The sequence below is a fragment of the Myxocyprinus asiaticus genome, chromosome 4 (genome assembly GCF_019703515.2).
Source record: "Myxocyprinus asiaticus isolate MX2 ecotype Aquarium Trade chromosome 4, UBuf_Myxa_2, whole genome shotgun sequence".
Taxonomy (NCBI): Eukaryota; Metazoa; Chordata; class Actinopteri; order Cypriniformes; family Catostomidae; genus Myxocyprinus; species Myxocyprinus asiaticus.
Genome location: NC_059347.1, coordinates 41,861,911 through 41,880,253, shown reverse-complemented (window position 1 = coordinate 41,880,253; position 18,343 = coordinate 41,861,911). Strand labels below are relative to the sequence as shown.

The 18,343-nt window shown below is 39.8% G+C and overlaps 1 protein-coding gene across 1 annotated transcript in view; it reads left to right on the top strand.

The window, feature by feature from the left end:
* Window positions 1-17,992, top strand: part of LOC127432406 (substance-P receptor-like) — a 54,905-nt gene extending 36,913 nt beyond the window's left edge. The window contains exons 4-5 of the mRNA XM_051683454.1: window positions 6,421-6,571; window positions 17,792-17,992. Of these exons, the coding sequence (XP_051539414.1) occupies window positions 6,421-6,571; window positions 17,792-17,992 (352 nt within the window). The remainder of the gene's footprint in view (window positions 1-6,420; window positions 6,572-17,791) is intronic.
* Window positions 17,993-18,343: the final 351 nt, after the last annotated feature.

Sequence of the window (18,343 nt, the reverse complement as noted above, 5' to 3'; positions counted from 1 at the left end):
CCATTGAGTCATATTGTACCTGTTTTTCAATATGAGTATATGACAAATACCTGTCCCCTTTAAATAAATGGTGCAAAATCGATGTTGATTGGATGAAAGACTCTAAAAACATCATTTTGGATCCTGCCGTCGTGCTTCTCTGGGAGTCTACGGGAGCTTTTTTAGTGCTATTTGCATTAAATCTGCAAATGATTGCCTATTGGATATTGGGTTTTCAGTCAATGTACTGTTTTTGTCTAGGGTATTTTTTGTGGCTCTTAGATAAACTCGCAATAATCTAACATAGCTTATTTATTTCAGCTGTCATTGTCGGATATTTTACTTAATTTGTTGCAAAAAACAGTTTTGAGCTTAATTAAAATTTTTGTTAAGAAATCTCACTGTTTGAGTAGCAGCATGAGCAGCTTTTGGGAACAACACTGCAGATACCTAATAACAATAGTCTGTGCTTCTTCACTTTTGATAAGCAGTTGCCAGTCAAAAACTATCCTACACTAAAAAGCCATATGTGCAGCTGTTATATTAAGGGGCTATTTCTACCTGACCTGACCCTTAAAAATTACTGTAGTTGGTGTAACCTAATGTAGTCAGATTGAGTCAGCCATTTTAAATAGTTTTGACTTGAATAAAGCCATTTAGAATCTTCCGCATGCTGCACATTTCTTTCAAATTATCAGAAAAAAAAAAAAAACATACATAATCAGTATGTGTGATATACTCCTAACAGCTTAAAATATTTATAATAAATATCTACTTCACCCAGTGAGAATTGACTATTCAAAAACGCCCCTTCCGAATAAATATACAAATGCCCTTTTTGTAAATACACTTTTTGAGTGTAGTTGTCTCTCAGTCAGCAATGAATAGCATGCTCAACAATTACACTGTCCATGTCTGAATGGATGCACTCTTTATTTTTATAATGAAGTCATAATGACTGGGACAGATGGGCTAAGTGTGGCCAGCCAATGAAACTTGTAGAGATGAAACAAAATAGATTACTTTGATTAGAACTGACACCAGGTCAGTTGTACAGACCACATTGCTCCGCAGACAGTCTAGTTCTTATTCAAGGGCTTTGCTTGGGTGGGTGTTATAAAAGGCTGCAGACACATGCCGAGTATTAATAGTCCACTGTGTTATGAAAGCTCACATGAGACATACCTGGCATAAGCTTACACACTTCGTGCTTAAATGCAGACATATTATTTGTATGCTGATCATATAAAAATCACACACTTACATATTGATATTTAGGCAGAAGTTCTCTCTCTCTCTCTTGCCCATCACATGTCTTGCGGCCCATCACCATATGTTTGTATATGCTTAAATACATGGGCCCCACAGTTATATAAGGCCCCCCCAACAGGGCCCTGTGACTATGAGGGCCTCCAGCCCTCTTATAGGACCTATTTCTAATTACATTTTTTGAGCCACACTTTAATCTTATAATGCCACCTGGTGAAAGTTTCCATGCTCTTCTGTAAGTAGAAGACCTTGTAAAATAATTTCCAAAATAGCTACCTTCATATTTTGATGCACTCTTCTTTTTTATGTGAAATCTTTGCTGATTTTGATAAAGTAAAATTAACAATAACATTTATATTTTTACTGATATTTCAAAATGAGTATTTATTGAATTCAAGCAACAAGTGCTTATTATTTAATAGAAAATAGGTTTAAACAATATATTAAAATATATAATTTTTTGACTTTTATTTCATATGTTAGGCTTTATATGGTTAAGCATTATTCTTTGTATAAAAGGGCTGTTGAACAAAAACATTTATTATACTGTTCATTGTTACAACTGCATGTTTGCCCTACTTTACAAAAAATAACTTGGCTTAGGTGGTTGGGAAAAAGAAAATATTGATATTTTATTGTGTGGTTCAAAAGTGCTGATTAAAAAAGAAGTTTGCAAAGTTTGTTGAGACAAACTATAATGTTGGTCTGACAAAAGCTTGTCTGAAAGTTTAAAATAGTTTTAAATGAAGTTAGAAATGTTTACAGATTTAACAGTATGAAAGAAAGAAAGAAGAGAGCATCTTAAAGCATATTAAAGGGCTTGTGTGTAAGTTTTGACAGCTGAAGTTTGAAATTACAAACATTCCAAAACAGACTCTTAACTCATTTTAATAGTTTCAATAATAGGGTTCAAAACAGTGTTACTATGAATGCAAATTTTAATACAGTGAAAAAGACACTCTATTAGCATAATGTAAATATATATATAAATAAATAAACATTTCCAACATTCTTTTGAATGTCCATGTACTAAATAAAATATTTGATGCCAAGTGTACCTTCATTTACTATTACTATTATTTTGAATGGCCATGGAAAATGAAGCAATGTGATAACAATTTTACCTGGTCGCAAAAAGTAGTCCGTTAATTTACCTGATGAACTTTTACCTTTTGCTGACCCTTTATGCTTCGCAGAGCTAATGTGTGCTTCTAAATCACTTGCACCTTTATTAGCAACTGACACATAAGTGCCAGCTTTACATGTCAAACATTCTGCTTCCCACGGATCTCGACCTGGATGAAAGCATGGGAATTTTTTGTATTAATTTTCTGTAAATGTGCACTTTTGTTTGGGCATTGTTTCCACTCAGCTATCATTTGCTGCTACTGTCAAGCAACTGTTTGATGCCGAACACAACAGTTCAACAACGTTCGCGAAGAGAATTTGGCCAGTAGTTGCTGCAAGCCTCTTATAATTGACCAATTGGTGTGCGAGAAGGCAGGACTTACAAAGAGGGGTTGCAAATATGCGCACACACACACAAAGAAGTATTAGACCAGATGCACATCATGATGCAACCAAAGCCAAATCCCAGACATTTTTGCAAATTTAGAAATCCTGGCTGGATGCTTTTTTAAGGTCCGAAAAAGAGGACATGTCCGGGAAAAAGAGGACGTATGGTCACCCTACGCAAGCATGCACACCAATTACTCTCAATATTCTTCTTTAATAACCACAGAAGTGTGACAATGTTTTTTTTTTGCTCAGTTTCACTAAACATGGTGCTGGAACTATAACTCTTAGTTTAAATATCAGTAGTTACTGCTGTGTGACAGTCCCTCCCACTGTTTGCACCTGGTAACAAGCAAACACTAAAGCGTTTTAACTCCAAACCTGAAAGGTGGAAACCAAATGGGAAGTGTGATGCTGAGGCATAACTTCTAACTGGTAGCATTTTGCTTCAGCTCCATTTTGTCAGTAACTTTTTCATAAGCAGACTTGGATTTGGTCCTGAAAGGAAGCAGTCTAGCTGGCATAGTGCTGCATCTCATCATTACCTGTGATGATGAATTGACCCATTGTTCTGACAGATGGTATTCTAATTTACTCCATTACTTATGGCCGCACTATGCCTTTTTACTGCTATGATATTTCAAAGGAAGTGCTCAATTAATGTTGATTACGTTTCCACATCCACAGATGAAAAATCATTTAACGTTCTTAGCTAGTCTGAGCTCTGAGCCCTTAATACATCCCTTCAACCACATGCCCTCTCCCCTCTCTCCCCGCACTCCGAAAATATGTCACCCAATCCAATGTCAGAAAACCACAAGGAGGTCTATGATACCTGGAGAAATGTCCATTAGCAATCATATTCAGTTAAATGTATAAAGTTGCTCCGCTGGCACACCTGCATGCTACCTGAGCCAAGAACTTGGGCTGTAAATGTCATGTGACTAATCATGTGACATATGAGAAATTGTGAGCAGGTCCTCGGCTGCAAAGCTGTCAAAGTGAGCTGACTGCAGTTCCTTTGTGGTGTACCTAGTTCAATCATCTCTCCTGCTCATGCACTTTAAAGGGATTGTTCACCCAAAAACTAAAGTTCTATCATCATTTACTCACCTTATGTTGTTCCAAACCCATATGACTTTCTTTCTTCCATGGAACACAAAAGGAGATGCTAGGCCGGATATTAGTCTTAGTGACTATTCACTTTCATTGCATCTTTTTTTATTTTCCATACAATGAAAGTGAATATTGACTCAGGCTGCCATTCTGCCTAACATCTCCTTTTGTGTTTCACGGAAACAAGTCATACTGCATTGAAACACCATAAGAGTGAATAAATGATGATACAATTTTCATTTTTGGGTGAACTGTCCCTCCAACACCTGTGACACTATAGAGAATATGATTCAACGGAAGGGTAATTAATCATGGCTTCCTTTTTAATTTCTCATGGAGAGAATCACTGGAAGTAACAATATTAGGAGACCTCTTATGTTATCTTCAGATTGACAAGTGGGATTCCTGATATACTGTAAGTATCTGTGAGTCTACCGCTTAAGGCATTTCATGCACTGTTCACTCTCTCTAGTCTATGGTCTACTTTGCCATGTTTTTGCAAGTCAGCACTGTAATTCACAAATATAAGATGCATTTTAAGGAGGACTGTAAAAGCAAAGGGAACTATGTCTGGTGATGCAGTGTGATGGCTGTATTTCCCTGATAATATAATTTATTAATATAATAATAATAATTTAATAATACACACATTATGCTGTCTAATTCACTATGTAAGTTCTCGTGAGATCTAAACGTGGAGATATATATTATGCTGTATGGCCCTAAATTAGCACGACTGTGATTGCCTCCGTCTGTTGTATCTCTCAGCTGTGATAAGCCTTAATGCTAAAGCTGTTAGTTTAACTGTATTTCCCAGCTGTGATGTAGTAGTAGTAATCCAAGAAATCATGGAGTGAGAGACAATGCTGAGAGACCGATGACTTCAAAGAAACCACTCGCTGATTGAACTGCACTGACTCAATGCAAATCAAACTTAACTAACTCATAACACATAAAAATGGTCTTTTGTCGCCACTTGCAGGCAAATACCTTTAATATCATAGGGAAAATGTAAAAGACACATGGTCTTTTACACATCTGCACTGCTCTTACACTTCAGTTAAGAATGGCAGTAACACAAGCAGAGTGATACAAATAGTAAAGGGTCAGATTTTTGATGTTCTGAGACATCAGTACTCATGAAACGTGTCTCGTCCAATCAGATTTGTGGACCGGAATTAATTGTTGTATAATAATAAATATGCAGCAGTTACCTTTCCTCGTGATTGGATAAGTGGTGTTCCAAGAAGCTCAAACAGAGCAAAGTTGTGGTAGTGCCACAGTGGCACAGTGTTTATAGTTTTGGGGGAAATCAACCTACAAATGGCTTACTTGTTATAGTTGTCTATACATATTAAATAGGGATCCAAGAAAATATTTTAACATAAAAGATTACACAGCTTTAATTACCAATATGATGTCATGAAAATGATGTGATGGTAGTGATATTTTTGTGAAATGATCTCTAAATAAACCTTAAACCTAAACCTAACCAATAGTGTCATACAAGCAAATGTGAGATAAAAAACGCAATTGTTGAAGCAACCGCTTCATTTTGTGTCGCTTCCATCCAGGGCTTGTTTTCTGGTTCTACTGTCTCTGCCGGCTGCCTCAATATCAGCTGCCCGACTGAATAATGCAAGTTTCGCTCTGTGCTGTCACAGGGCTCTGGTGATCTTATCTCTGGAGCACACTGATGTGCACTGCAGCGGTTCGAGCAAAACATGCTTTATTCACCCGCACATGCATGTGCAAGTTTTGAAAGGCATATTTAGTGCTTATAATGCGCTGAACACGAGAAGAATACAATTAAATTAGATTTGGCTGCGGCCAGTGGGTGGGTGCTAATGTCAAGCCATGGGTACTTGGGACTCGGTACTAATTAGGACCTCAGTTGAGCTGCCGTTTAATTTAAACATACTTGAACAAGCCTGTAAATGTAGTTGGTTATGTAATGCAAACATTCAAATGAATCGCTAAAACAAGTCATGCGCTATAGTAAAAGTGTTAGAATAGATGGCAATAAGATGGCATTGTGTTAAGAACAGGGTGAAAAGTATGTCTTTATGAACTTATAAACACTGTTGTTGCAGCGCCTCTAATGTTTATTTTGCCACGAAACTGGAAAGGAGGCAGGTAAAAAATAATTTAGCAAAAATTTAGGCAGAGGCGGACTGGACATGGGGAGACTTTTCCCAGTGGGCCGGCCGCAAAACGGAGCTGCAATAAGCCAAAGTGGGCCGCGATATGTAGATAAGCTGGGGCCGTGATTAGCTGAACGGCCACAAAAGGGTGCCGTGATATGCAGTGAAGCACACTGACACAACCCACAACCAAAATTTTCTCCAGGGTTGATTTTTGTTCCCAGTCCGCCACTGGATGTAAGTATAGTAAAGTGGTTTATGAGACCAGGTTGCAAATTACATCTAGAAATGTTTAATTAATATTTATGCATTCTCTTTCTCCCTTTCTCTATCTATCTATCTATCTATCTATCTATCTATCTATCTATCTATCTATTTATCTATCCTTTTCGTGAAGGTACTATGTGTGTGTAGCAGTGCTGATCTACTTCCTCCCTCTCTTGGTGATGGGCTGTGCTTATCTGGTGGTGGGTTTGACTCTGTGGGCCAGTGAGATCCCAGGAGATTCGTCTGACTGTTACCAAGAGCAGCTGGCTGCCAAACGCAAGGTCTTTATCATTTCGTCCTCTTGTTCCTCTCTTCATCATCCCTTTTGCTCATGACACTTGCATACACACAGACACACATTACAGGTCAGCTACTGAACTCTGAGTTAACACAGCAGACAGAGTTCACACACAAGAGCAGCAGGAGAGGAGGGTCAGACAGGGCTGCACGAAATAATCACTGTGAAACTCACCTGCAGTGAAAAGGTCTGTCTGCTACTGTCATCTGTATTCCATGTGTGTGTATGTGTGAGAGTGTGTACACTACCGGTCAAAAGTTTTGAAACACTTACTCATTCTTTATTATAATTTTTTTTTTTTTTCACATTTAAGAATAGTAGTAAAGTCATCAGACTATGGAATAACATAAATGGAACTATGGAATTATGTTGTGACTAAACAAAATCCAAAATAAATCAAAACTGTGTTATATTTTAGCATCTTCAAAGTAGTCACCCTTTGCCTAGAACTGGCAGAAATGTACTTTAGGCATTTTCTCAACCAACTTCTTGAGGTATCACCCTGGGATGCTTTTTAAACAGTATTGAAGGAGTTCCCATCTATGTTGGGCACTTATTGGCTGCTTTTCTTTATTATTTGGTCCAAGTCATCAATTTCAAAAATTTTTAACAATTTTTTTATTAAACTGTATTTTTATAATGAAATAAATTAAAATGGTGGCACAAATCTATTTTTGTCTACAAAACTAATTTCAAACATTTAAGCATACAAAAGATTTTTAAGATCGTGAGAAACATTTCAGTCAAGTGTTTCAAAACTTTTGACCGGTAATATACACTATATTGCCAAAAGTATTCGCTCACCTGCCTTTAGACGCATATGAACTTAAGTGACATCCCATTCTTAATCCATAGGGTTTAATATGACGTCGGCCCACCCTTTGCAGCTATAACAGCTTCAACTCTTCTGGGAAGGCTTTCCACAAGGTTTAGGAGTGTGTTTATGGGAATTTTTGACCATTCTTCAAGAAGCGCATTTGTGAGGTCAGACACTGATGTTGGACGAGAAGGCCTGGCTCGCAGTCTTCGCTCTAATTCATCCCAAAGGTGCTCTGTCGGGTTGAGGTCAGGACTCTGTGCAGGCCAGTCAAGTTCTTCCACACCAAACTCGCTCATCCATGTCTTAGTGGACCTTGCTTTGTGCACTGGTGCGCAGTCATGTTGGAACAGGAAGGGGCCATCCCCAAACTGTTCCCACAAAGTTGGGAGCATGGAATTGTCCAAAATCTCTTGGTATACTGAAGCATTCAGAGTTCCTTTCACTGGAACTAAGGGGCCAAGCCCAGCTCCTGAAAAACAACCCCACACCATAATCCCCCCTCCACCAAACTTCACAGTCGGCACAATGCAGTCAGACAAGTACCGTTCTCCTGGCAACCGCCAAACCCAGACTCGTCCATCAGATTGCCAGATGGAGAAGCGTGATTCGTCACTCCAGAGAACGCGTCTCCACTGCTCTAGAGTCCAGTGGCGGCGTGCTTTACACCACTGCATCTGACGCTTTACATTGCACTTGGTGATGTATGGCTTGGATGCAGCTGCTCGGCCATGGAAACCCATTCCATGAAGCTCTCTACGCACTGTTCTTGAGCTAATCTGAAGGCCACATGAACTTTGGAGGTCTGTAGCGATTGACTCTGCAGAAAGTTGGCGACCTCTGCGCACTGTGCGCCTCAGCATCCGCTGACCCCGCTCTGTCATTTTACGTGGCCTACCACTTCGTGGCTGAGTTGCTGTCATTCCCAATCGCTTCCACTTTGTTATAATACCACTGACAGTTGACTGTGGAATATTCAGTAGCGAGGAAATTTCACGACTGTACTTGTTGCACAGGTGGCATCCTATCACAGTACCACGCTGGAATTCACTGAGCTCCTGAGAGCGGCCCATTCTTTCACAAATGTTTGTAGAAGCAGTCTGCATGCCTAGGTGCTTCATTCTATACACCTGTGGCCGTGGAAGTGATTGGAACACCTGAATTCAATTATTTGGATGGGTGAGCGAATACTTTTGGCAATATAGTGTATGTCTGCCTCATTCACCACACTTACAAGAAGATAAGTTCTGCTGTCTACTGCCTACTGTCCACTTTCTCTTAAACCCTTATATTCTGTTGAGATTGACTTTACTAGCTTTATGTTTGGGCTCCCAGAAAAAAAAAAAAAAAAAAAAATCCTAATAGCGATTTCAAAATAAACCTTTGTGATGAGGAGGAGGGCGTGGCTGGGCCGTGACGATGGATGCCTGGCACTGAGTTGCCCCAATCAGCGGGAGAGAGACAGGGAGGAACCTGGGATGCAAGTTCGCACGTGAGAGAGAGAGACACACAGAGCTGTGTTTGTGTGTGTACACGTGTTTTGTTATGCTGAAAAGCAGTTTTATGTTTGTGTTATTAAAGTCTTTTTGATTGTTCACTTCGGTTCCCGCTTCCTCCTCAGTAGGGAAGGCAGAGGTCTGCCACAGTGGTGCCGAAACCCGGAATTGGAGAAAGACCCACCATCAGAGAGCCCTCGCTGCTGACGGAGGATCGCAATGCCAAGGATACATGATCCGGTGGTATTGGAGTGGTTTGCCAGGTGGCAGAGGAGCCCGCTGCCATCCGCCAGGAGGTGGAAGAGCACGCTGCCGTCCGCCGGGAGGCGAAGGTCAGGCTGGTTGGTTGGTTCCCTGGCCTGAATTGGGCGTTGGAGGTTTGTGTCGAGGAGGAGGGGTAGGCCGGGCCATGAGCATGCATGCCTGGCACTGAGTTGTCCCAGTCAGTGGGAGAGAGAGATAAGGAGGAGCCGGAGACGCCAGAGAAAGAGAGACACACGGAGCTGTGTGTGTGTCGACGTGTGTTTTGGTTATGCTGAAAAGCAGTTTATGTTGTGTTTGTTTATTAAAAGTATTTTTTGTTGGTAATCCGGTTCCCGCTTCCTCCTTTCAGATGACCAAAAGGCTGTCTGCCACAACCTTTATTTACCAGACCAAATCAAACACATTTGAAGCTTTCACCTTCAGTTGTATCACAAAGTATACAATATATGCCCTTAATACAGAAATGTGACTTCAGTGTGTTAAAATTGTTTGTGTTTGAGGTCAATTTGATGTCAAATATTACAATAAAACAAATCCAAATTGATAACATGCAGAAAATATTAGCATGCAAAAATGTATTGCATGTAGTTGTGTTTGTTTTATATTTGGGGTCTTTGTGAGTAATCTTACATTTTTCATAGAGGATGTGTGATGAATGTTTTCAAGTTGAAATTTTATTTACACTCAGTTCTCATAAGATTAGGAAAAGTCATGAAGTACCAACCTGATACTTGTGTTTTGTTAAATATGTGTTTTGAGATGTGTTAAAAGGGTCTCTTCGACCCCAAACAAAACATGCCATTGTTGTTGATATGCTCTTTCCATCTTTGTCTCCCTCACATCCTTCCTCAACTAAAAATTATTTGTCCTCCACATAAAAAAACAAACAGATTCTATTTTCTCACCCATATACAGTATGTGGTACTTACAGTATGATGACACAATGTGACATACGTCTGAGTACATGAGTGTCCATTTCTTCATAGAACATCAAAGTCTCAGGCAGTTTTTTGGTGACTGAGTGATTTGCTGCAACATACTCTGTCCTCTGGCAGCGTATGTCATGGTGATTTCCATGCTGATTTCAGGCACACTTCAAGCTGTACTCTCCAGTGTGGAAGAACAAGAGCAGGTTAGGGCTTTTTACGGCCTGAAGTGGTCAGGGCAGTTTATATGTTGTGTACCAAGGACAGTTTTCTGCTATAGTAGTCTGATACCAGAGCTGTCCAATGGCAGCTTTTTTGTTGTAGCAGTGGCAAAACCAACATGGCAAGGTGAAGTCAAAGTAGCTCTTGTTCTGCTACATGAAATACTCCTAGTCAGAGCCAGCATTGCCTGGCCTTGACCAAAGAACATATTGTATATCAGAATTTCACAATCAGAATAGGTGCATCCATTAGCTGCAAAGTAAAATGTAATTTAAAGTTGCAAAATGTAGTTTCTGTGCCACTAGCGGCACCAGATAGAATTACAAAAGTAACTAGATAGGTAAAGTTTGTAAATACAAACTTTAATGTTGGTTTGACAAAGCCTTGTCTGATAGACAGACAGACAGACAGACAGACAGACAGACAGACAGAAAGAAAGAAAGAAAGAAAGAAAGAAAGAAAGAAAGAGAAAGAAAGAAAACGTTAGTATGATCAGTTTGAAAAGATATGGCCACTGAGCCAGATCAATATGTGCCGAGTTTTTTAAATGTAGATTGAAAGCTAGGAAGTTTAACAGTCAGAAAGTTTGGTCTTGGTTTAGGGATTTTTAACATTTGTCTTTGGCAAGCCAACATAATGATTTTTTCTAAACAGGTTTCACCAGAAACTTACCCCATATTCCATTGTTTTTGAATAACAGGTAGTTCCACCCCAAAACCTTGCCATTGGTTAAGCCAATGTTGCAATATCGGGTCAGTCAAGCAAAAATAACAATGTTTTTATATCTACAATGTTTTGATATCTGTCCTTTATTACACTTTTCTGGAAAATCAACCTAAAAATGTATTACTTTTAGTTGACTCTTCACATTTAGCCTGGATAATTAATTTAGATATTGTTTAATAACATTACACACAGCAGCTTTAACCTCGTGCGACCCCGTGTCCACACGTGTGGATGTTGTATTTTGGCTTCGCTATAAGAATGATATTTGTAATTATGAGGCCATAACCACAGGCAAGACCATGGATGGCTCCACAATACTGTGGTTAGGTTAATGTAGATAAAAAAAAAAAAAAAAAAAACTATAGTATTTGTTATGAATAAATGTATAGCCTAAACACATTTAGAAACCTATAACTACAACTTTCACAGTTGTAATAAAAATAAAGTCTAATAGATTCGCCCTAATAGATTTAATATGAATCTATACAAATTACCAATTAGTGCTACTGCAGTAAAAAACAAAAACAAAAAACAAACATATTTTTGATACGGTTGATTTTGTGCATTTTAAAAACTGATCATGTGTATTATTTGTTTCCAATTTACCTCGTCAGTGCAGTACTTTTTATAATGCCTATAAGCTCTTTTAGTGGCTGTCTAGCAGTTTGAGAGGTTTGACTTCCTCCTTATAGAGATTTATACTAAAAGGTTCTCTGTAGAATTCAAATGGGTCACATAAGTACTGTGTTCTCTGTCGGCTGCCACAAAATCAAGTTTTACTCTGCGCTGTTCCAGAGCTCTAGCAATTTAATCTCTGGAGCATGCTGATGTGCACAGTGGTGATCACGTGAAAACACGCTTCATTCACCCCACACAGATGCACGTGTGAGTTATGAGCCTTAAATACCAAAAATTTGCTTCAGCAGCATTTCCGAGCCACCCGAAATTCATAACATTTTCTATGCAGAAAAAACCCTGAAAACATTACCCGTCAAAGTGGCTAGTAAGAGTGATGGAGTTACCCGCCACTGCTGATGTGTTAATTTCAAACCCTGTTTATAATGCATCAATATCGCTTCAAGCGGCAATATTCATTTTACTAGACCATGTTAGATGATTGTGCATTTCGCAGCACGGCGGCCTCACCACTCAGGCACCCTAGCACGGGTGCACATTTCTCAAATGTTACCACAGTGTTTGCATACCTGAGCGTTCTCTTATTGGGGAAGCAGGGGCCGGATTCATAAAAATGTTCTTAAGAAAATAATTAAGAAAATTCGTAAGAATGTTCCTAAGTGCAATTCTTGAAAAATTCTTAAGAAGTTCTCAAATAATTCCTTAAGAACATCTTAAGCCCTGTTCACACAGCTAGCGACATCGCACGAGACAGTGACACCATCCTGTTTATTTTAAACGAGAGCACAGCAACTTCTGGTGATACAAGCTGTCGCGAACTTTGGCGACAGAGATCGCAATGGGGAGCGACAAGTTGAGAAAATACAACTTTATGCAAATGACGAGTGACATTCGCGAGCAACTACCAATGAGAGTGAAGACAGAGGAGTGAAGACAGAGGAGCTTATGTCATCCGTCTCCAAGCAGGGTGAGTGTGAGATACTAGAATCGACTTGAGTGCAGGCAAGACGGAAAAGTTAAAGTTTCTGTGAACGATTTCACTGTTCTATATCATTTGTCTTTAATTTTTTTTCTAAAGAATAAAATGACAGGCTTTGACATTAGTCTGATCTTACTGTATTAGCTTGCTCATGAAGTTGCCTTGTCTAAGAGCTTACAACAAATTCAATACTTCAACACTGGCAAATCGTAACGATAAATGTATCTTAATCTTTTTTTTATGTAGTAAGCACCCGCTAATTTTTTGAATATAAAGTGTGTGTACACTACTTCATAGTAGCTAGAATTTACTTGTCTTGCTGGTAACAATTTGACAACTTTTAATTTGACAAGGAGCAAAAGAAAAGAAACAAAAACTTCAGTTGACAAGAGCTGGAGGTTCTTTTGAGGCAATTACTGCAAGAAAGTTCTCCTTGGGAAGCTTGATAATTAGATCATGTCGGAAAGTAAGAGGGAGGTATGGAAAAGGGTGTCGGAGACTGTCTGTGCTGTGGCCAGCTCAGTTAGGGATGTGGATGGGGAGAAAAGAAAGTCTTAGCTTTTTAATTATATATTTATTATGTTTCTATGGACTCTAAAGATCGCAGAGAGAGAGAGTGCTATGCAGCACTTCCGTTTGAATTGACTAACATTAACATTAAGAAATTTCAAAACAACATATATTGTTTGAATTTCGCGATAACATTTACATGGTTTATAATATGAAAATAAAAATAAACACAAAAGAGTCCAAAAACGTGTTTTGGTCTAAAAATAAAATTTCTGGGCTACATAAATAGCCCATTGCGACTTCTGACTCAACATTTTAAAGAACCCAGTAAATTCATTAAATATATTACTTTTTGGGGTTTAAAACAACACTGAGGTTATCTTAACTTTAAGATGTTATTTACGACGATTTTTAAGAAAACAAATCTGAGAATTTAAATTCTTCTTAAGTTTTTTCTTAAGAACACTTTAAAGAAAAAAAGATAAGAACTTTCTTAAGAAGTTTTTTTCTGGAATACCAAATATTTGTAACTTTTTTCTTATGAGAGAAATTGAGAAGAAAATGGTAGTTAAGAAGAACTTCCAATATTCATGCACGTCCTTACGCACAAGTACTTCTATGCATGAGGTCCAATCATCCGTCAAGATGATGCTTCTTACGTTGCGTTTTTGCTCCTATCGCACTTCAAATCACGCTGTGTTTTCTTTTCTCACGTATCCACATCCGCGTTTCCTTAAAGAGAAAGCATCATCATTGCTACGTGTCCTCTGATACCTAGCGGTAGGCATTGCTCAGTACATTTCTGTGTTTCATTAACAGCACACTGCAGACTGTGCTCTATTACAAAAAATTATCAAATCAAGGTGTTATTTCCATATCTAGCTATGTCACATGTTTCATTTTATGAGAGTCATCTTTCATCATTACAGTGGAGAGATTTGTATTACTGTGGGTCACTGAAACTATTTATTATTTTATTAGTATAGGACCATGAAGGTTTCTAACCATGGGGCCTTTCTAGACTATGGGGCTTTTTTCACTAACGTTTGAATTACTCAAGTTTCTGCATATACTGTAGTTCATTTCTGCATCTGCTGGTCAAAACATAAGCTCACCACTCATGCTCTCTACATTAGTTCATCAACATATGTGTTCACTACATGTGCTCAAGGTCAGGGCAGTAACATGTAGTAGCAGGTAAGTAAGGTATTTGTATGAATTTATTGTTATAAAAACAGTGCTGGCAGCGCAAACATGCTGGCAGCGCAAAAGTGTGCAGCCAAGTTGTGTTTTCTGCGGTCAGCTCCTTACATCTTCTAAGCATCGCAAATGTGCTTTCTAGGCGCCGCAACTGCAGCATGTCTCAGGTGTACTTTTAAGCATCTTATGACATCGCAAATGTGGTTTATGTAAAAGCATTTAAATTCCCTTCACATGGCGAAGCATAATTTATCTTTGCAGGGGTATTGCACAAATAATGCTCGCCCTCATTGTAGAGCTCAAACGCAAAATGTCATCAAACGCAAAATGTGTTCAAACGCAAATGCTGCTATTCTTTATTAATAACCATGCCAATCCAAACAAGGGCTCATTCTCAAGCATTGTTTACCCTTCTGTAAAGATATTGCACAAACAAGACTCACCCATTCACAGGGGCTCTGCAGTACTCATAAGCTAGCCTATCCCTCTACAGGGTATGGCACAACAGTAGCATGTCGTACAGCCTTAAAGGCTTATGTTTGCATAATTTATTTATATTTATTTTCTTTCAGATGTGTCCCTCATCCTCTGAAGACCTGGTTGTTGTCCTGAGTCTAATTGTTTGGTTTGGAGGCTTAGGTTAAATAGGTCTATGGCAGGGCGGGGCCAGGCCGTGATTCTGCACACCCGGCCCCTAATCAGGCTGATCAAGCCCGAGAGGGATAAAAGTGACCGGAGACTGCAGTTTGACAGAAAAAGAGAGTTATGGGCAGCTGCCCGGCATGTGTTTGTGTATGTCTTTTTGTTTAAGTTTGTTATTAAACTGTTATTTATATTGTTAAGCCAGTTCTCGCCTCCTCCTTTCCCATTTACATTGTTGCACTGGTGCCGAAACCCGGGAAGGAGGAGGGATGTGCCATAGTAGAGTCCTCACCACTACCATCCACCCCAATGGAGCAGCCCAGCCATCCACCGGAGGACGGAGGAGCCCGGCCGCCTGAGAGCGGAGGAACAGCTGCCGACCGTGAGGGGAGGAGGTACTCTTAGCCGACCACCTGGAGCAGTCAGGGCCGCTGCCATGGGCGGAGGAGACCCCTTCCAGCCACTAAAACGCGGCGGGGTCAGAGGACCGCTGACCGCGAGCAGGAAAGGGTTCCTGGCCGACTGCCTGGAGCAGGAGAACCGCTGCCAGGGGTGGAGGAGACCCCTTCCATCCACCGAAAATGCGACGAGCCGTTCCATCCACCAGGGGCCGGAGGACTGCCTCCGATCCGCCCGGGGAGGCACGGCTGTCATCCACTAGAGGGTGGAGGAGTGGCCAAGGACCAGGCTACGGCGTATCGGAGAACAGGCGAGTAAGTTGTTTATTTTTTTCTTTCTCTCTCCTCTCTCTCTCTCCCGCTGCTGCTCCGCATTGGCCTTTCCCTCTCTTTTTAAATATTAGTATTATTTTAGTTTGGTATCATGACCATTACGGTGTATAAGTACCACTTTTTTTTTTTTGTTATTGTTGTTGTTTCCTTCCCCTTGTCTTCTCCCAGATCCAGGAAGGTGGGGATGACCTGCCGGCAGATGGGGCCGGAAAAGTGTGTGTCGGGGGGGGGGTTGTACGTCATGCCGGGGGCTCCTCGCCTGAGAGAACGAGGGAGGAATGTGGCAGGGCGGAGGGTGGGGCCGGGCCGTGATTCTGCACACCTGGCCCCTAATCAGGCTGATCAAGCCCGAGGGGGATAAAGGCGACTGGAGACGGCAATTCAACAGAGAGAGTTATGGGCAGCTGCCCAGCATGTGTTTGTGTTTGTCTTTTTGTTTAAGTTTGTTATTAAACTATTATTTTTATTGTTAAGCCAGTTCTCACCTCCTCCTTTCCCAAAGTCCTAATTCCTTTTGGTGTGAACTCCACTCCCCCGCCATCATCGCCTCTGGCGGGATCTGATGGTTCAAGCAGCATCGGAGCACTGAACCGTAGGATGGGGCTTACACCAAAGTACTGTATCTTTTGGTTCGTATTATTCCAATAATCTTGAGTCTTTCTGATAGAAATGTAAGCGTATTTCTAGCAGGAAGATCTCTAGATTAATTCATCAGGCATCACATCCCATCACAAAACAGCACCCACTTTATAAGCCTGCCAGGTACCTCTCATTGTTTGCATAGTTCTGTGTTTTCATCCCACCCACGTCTTTCTGATACTGTAGAAATATATTTACTGTGCATTTTCACATTGAGAATAAATGTATTCATTTAAAGCTGACAAATTTTGCTTCCAGAGGTTTTATATGGAGATAGGATGAAAATGATAATCAGTACATAGATTCAGAATTTTATAACGCAACATTTTATTTTACCATGGTTGGCAGTGATTTACTGGCCATTACTTTTAATCAGAATTATTTATTCAGCTTTATAGAAAATCAGCTGTAATGTCTGTAAAGTCTCAAAAATATGAGTAACTAACACTCCTGGGCACAAAATAAACTATTTGATGAAAAAAAATCTGACTTTCTATAGCTTGGTATTACTTAAAATTTCACAACTTAGTCCAGCTGTCCACATATGTGGACATCCATTTTAGGAAAACTATCTGCTCTAGATTTTTTAAAATTATTTTTTATTAGGTTCTTGTAATATCCGAGGTTGTTACCCCTCCTACCAACCACCAGCCCTCTCCCGAATACTAACTCTGCGCCGTTTCTTCTTTGGTGACTTCCTGTTTTGAACTATATAAATACCATGCTGTTCCATTGTTCATTGCAAAGTATTGCCAATTTACCCTGCCTTATCAAGTGTTTTTACATTGCCATTGTTGATTGTTCTCTTGTTATGACCATTGCCTGGATTTACTGTCTTTTGGATACCCCTTTGTTTTGTTTGCCTTGTTGGACTGTCTTTTTGGTTTATTGGATTATACCGTCTGCTTAACAACTACCTCAATTTTCTGCCGATTTGGATTGTTTGCTTGTGTACTTTAATAAACTTCCTGCACATGGATCCTAACACCGTCTCCATGGCCAGTTCATTACATTGCTACTAGTTACAAATCAAAAATGGTAATGGAAAATGCACACAGCAGTCAAGTGGGGGTCTCAGGAGGTTATGATATAATTTATGATAAAGCTTGTTTTGAGGTATGTAAATAATGGCTGTAGCACAATGCACATTTTTTAGCCAGTCTCTCTTTATATATAATTTTGCTTTTTTAAGGCATGTTCGTTATACTGCTTGCTGGGGGTGACTTGCAGACAATGGAGCACCTGAAAGCTATCATGAAAATTGCTGTGAGACATTTCTGCCAGCATTCTGCCATTTTTTGTAGAATGTTGGCAGTATGCAAATCCCAGGAAATAACCTAAAAAACAGAAATAAATGTATTTACGCACCTAACAAATACTGAAAATCTCTCTTCTTTCCATTGCCCTCCCCTCAGGTAGTGAAGATGATGATTGTTGTGGTGTGTACCTTCGCTGTTTGCTGGCTCCCCTATCATGTGTTTTTCCTGATTCACCAGTTCTATCCGAACCTGTCTGAGCATCTCTTCATTCAGCAGGTCTATCTCACTATCATGTGGCTGGCAATGAGCTCCACTATGTACAACCCCATTATCTACTGCTGCCTCAATGACAGGTAATTTCATCTGGAGTGAAAACACACTAATAATTGATACAAACACACAAGCACATTTAGCTCTTTCCGGAGTTGCTGTAAAATTTGCTACAGTATCATCATTGTTCAAAATTATCCATTTTGTTCCACAGAACAAAGTCCAGTGCTGTAATGTATTATTCTCTAATGTATTCTCCCAGTATTACTGGCTCACTGAGACTCTGAAACAAAAAACATCACAAAAACCTCCGAAAGAAAGCAAAATCAGACAATCCTTGAGCATTTCCACCTTTAAACCCATTATGATCACCTCAGTCTCTCACATACATCGAAGTTCCACTTCATCTGTCATCAAGTTCATCTGTATATTTGTCGC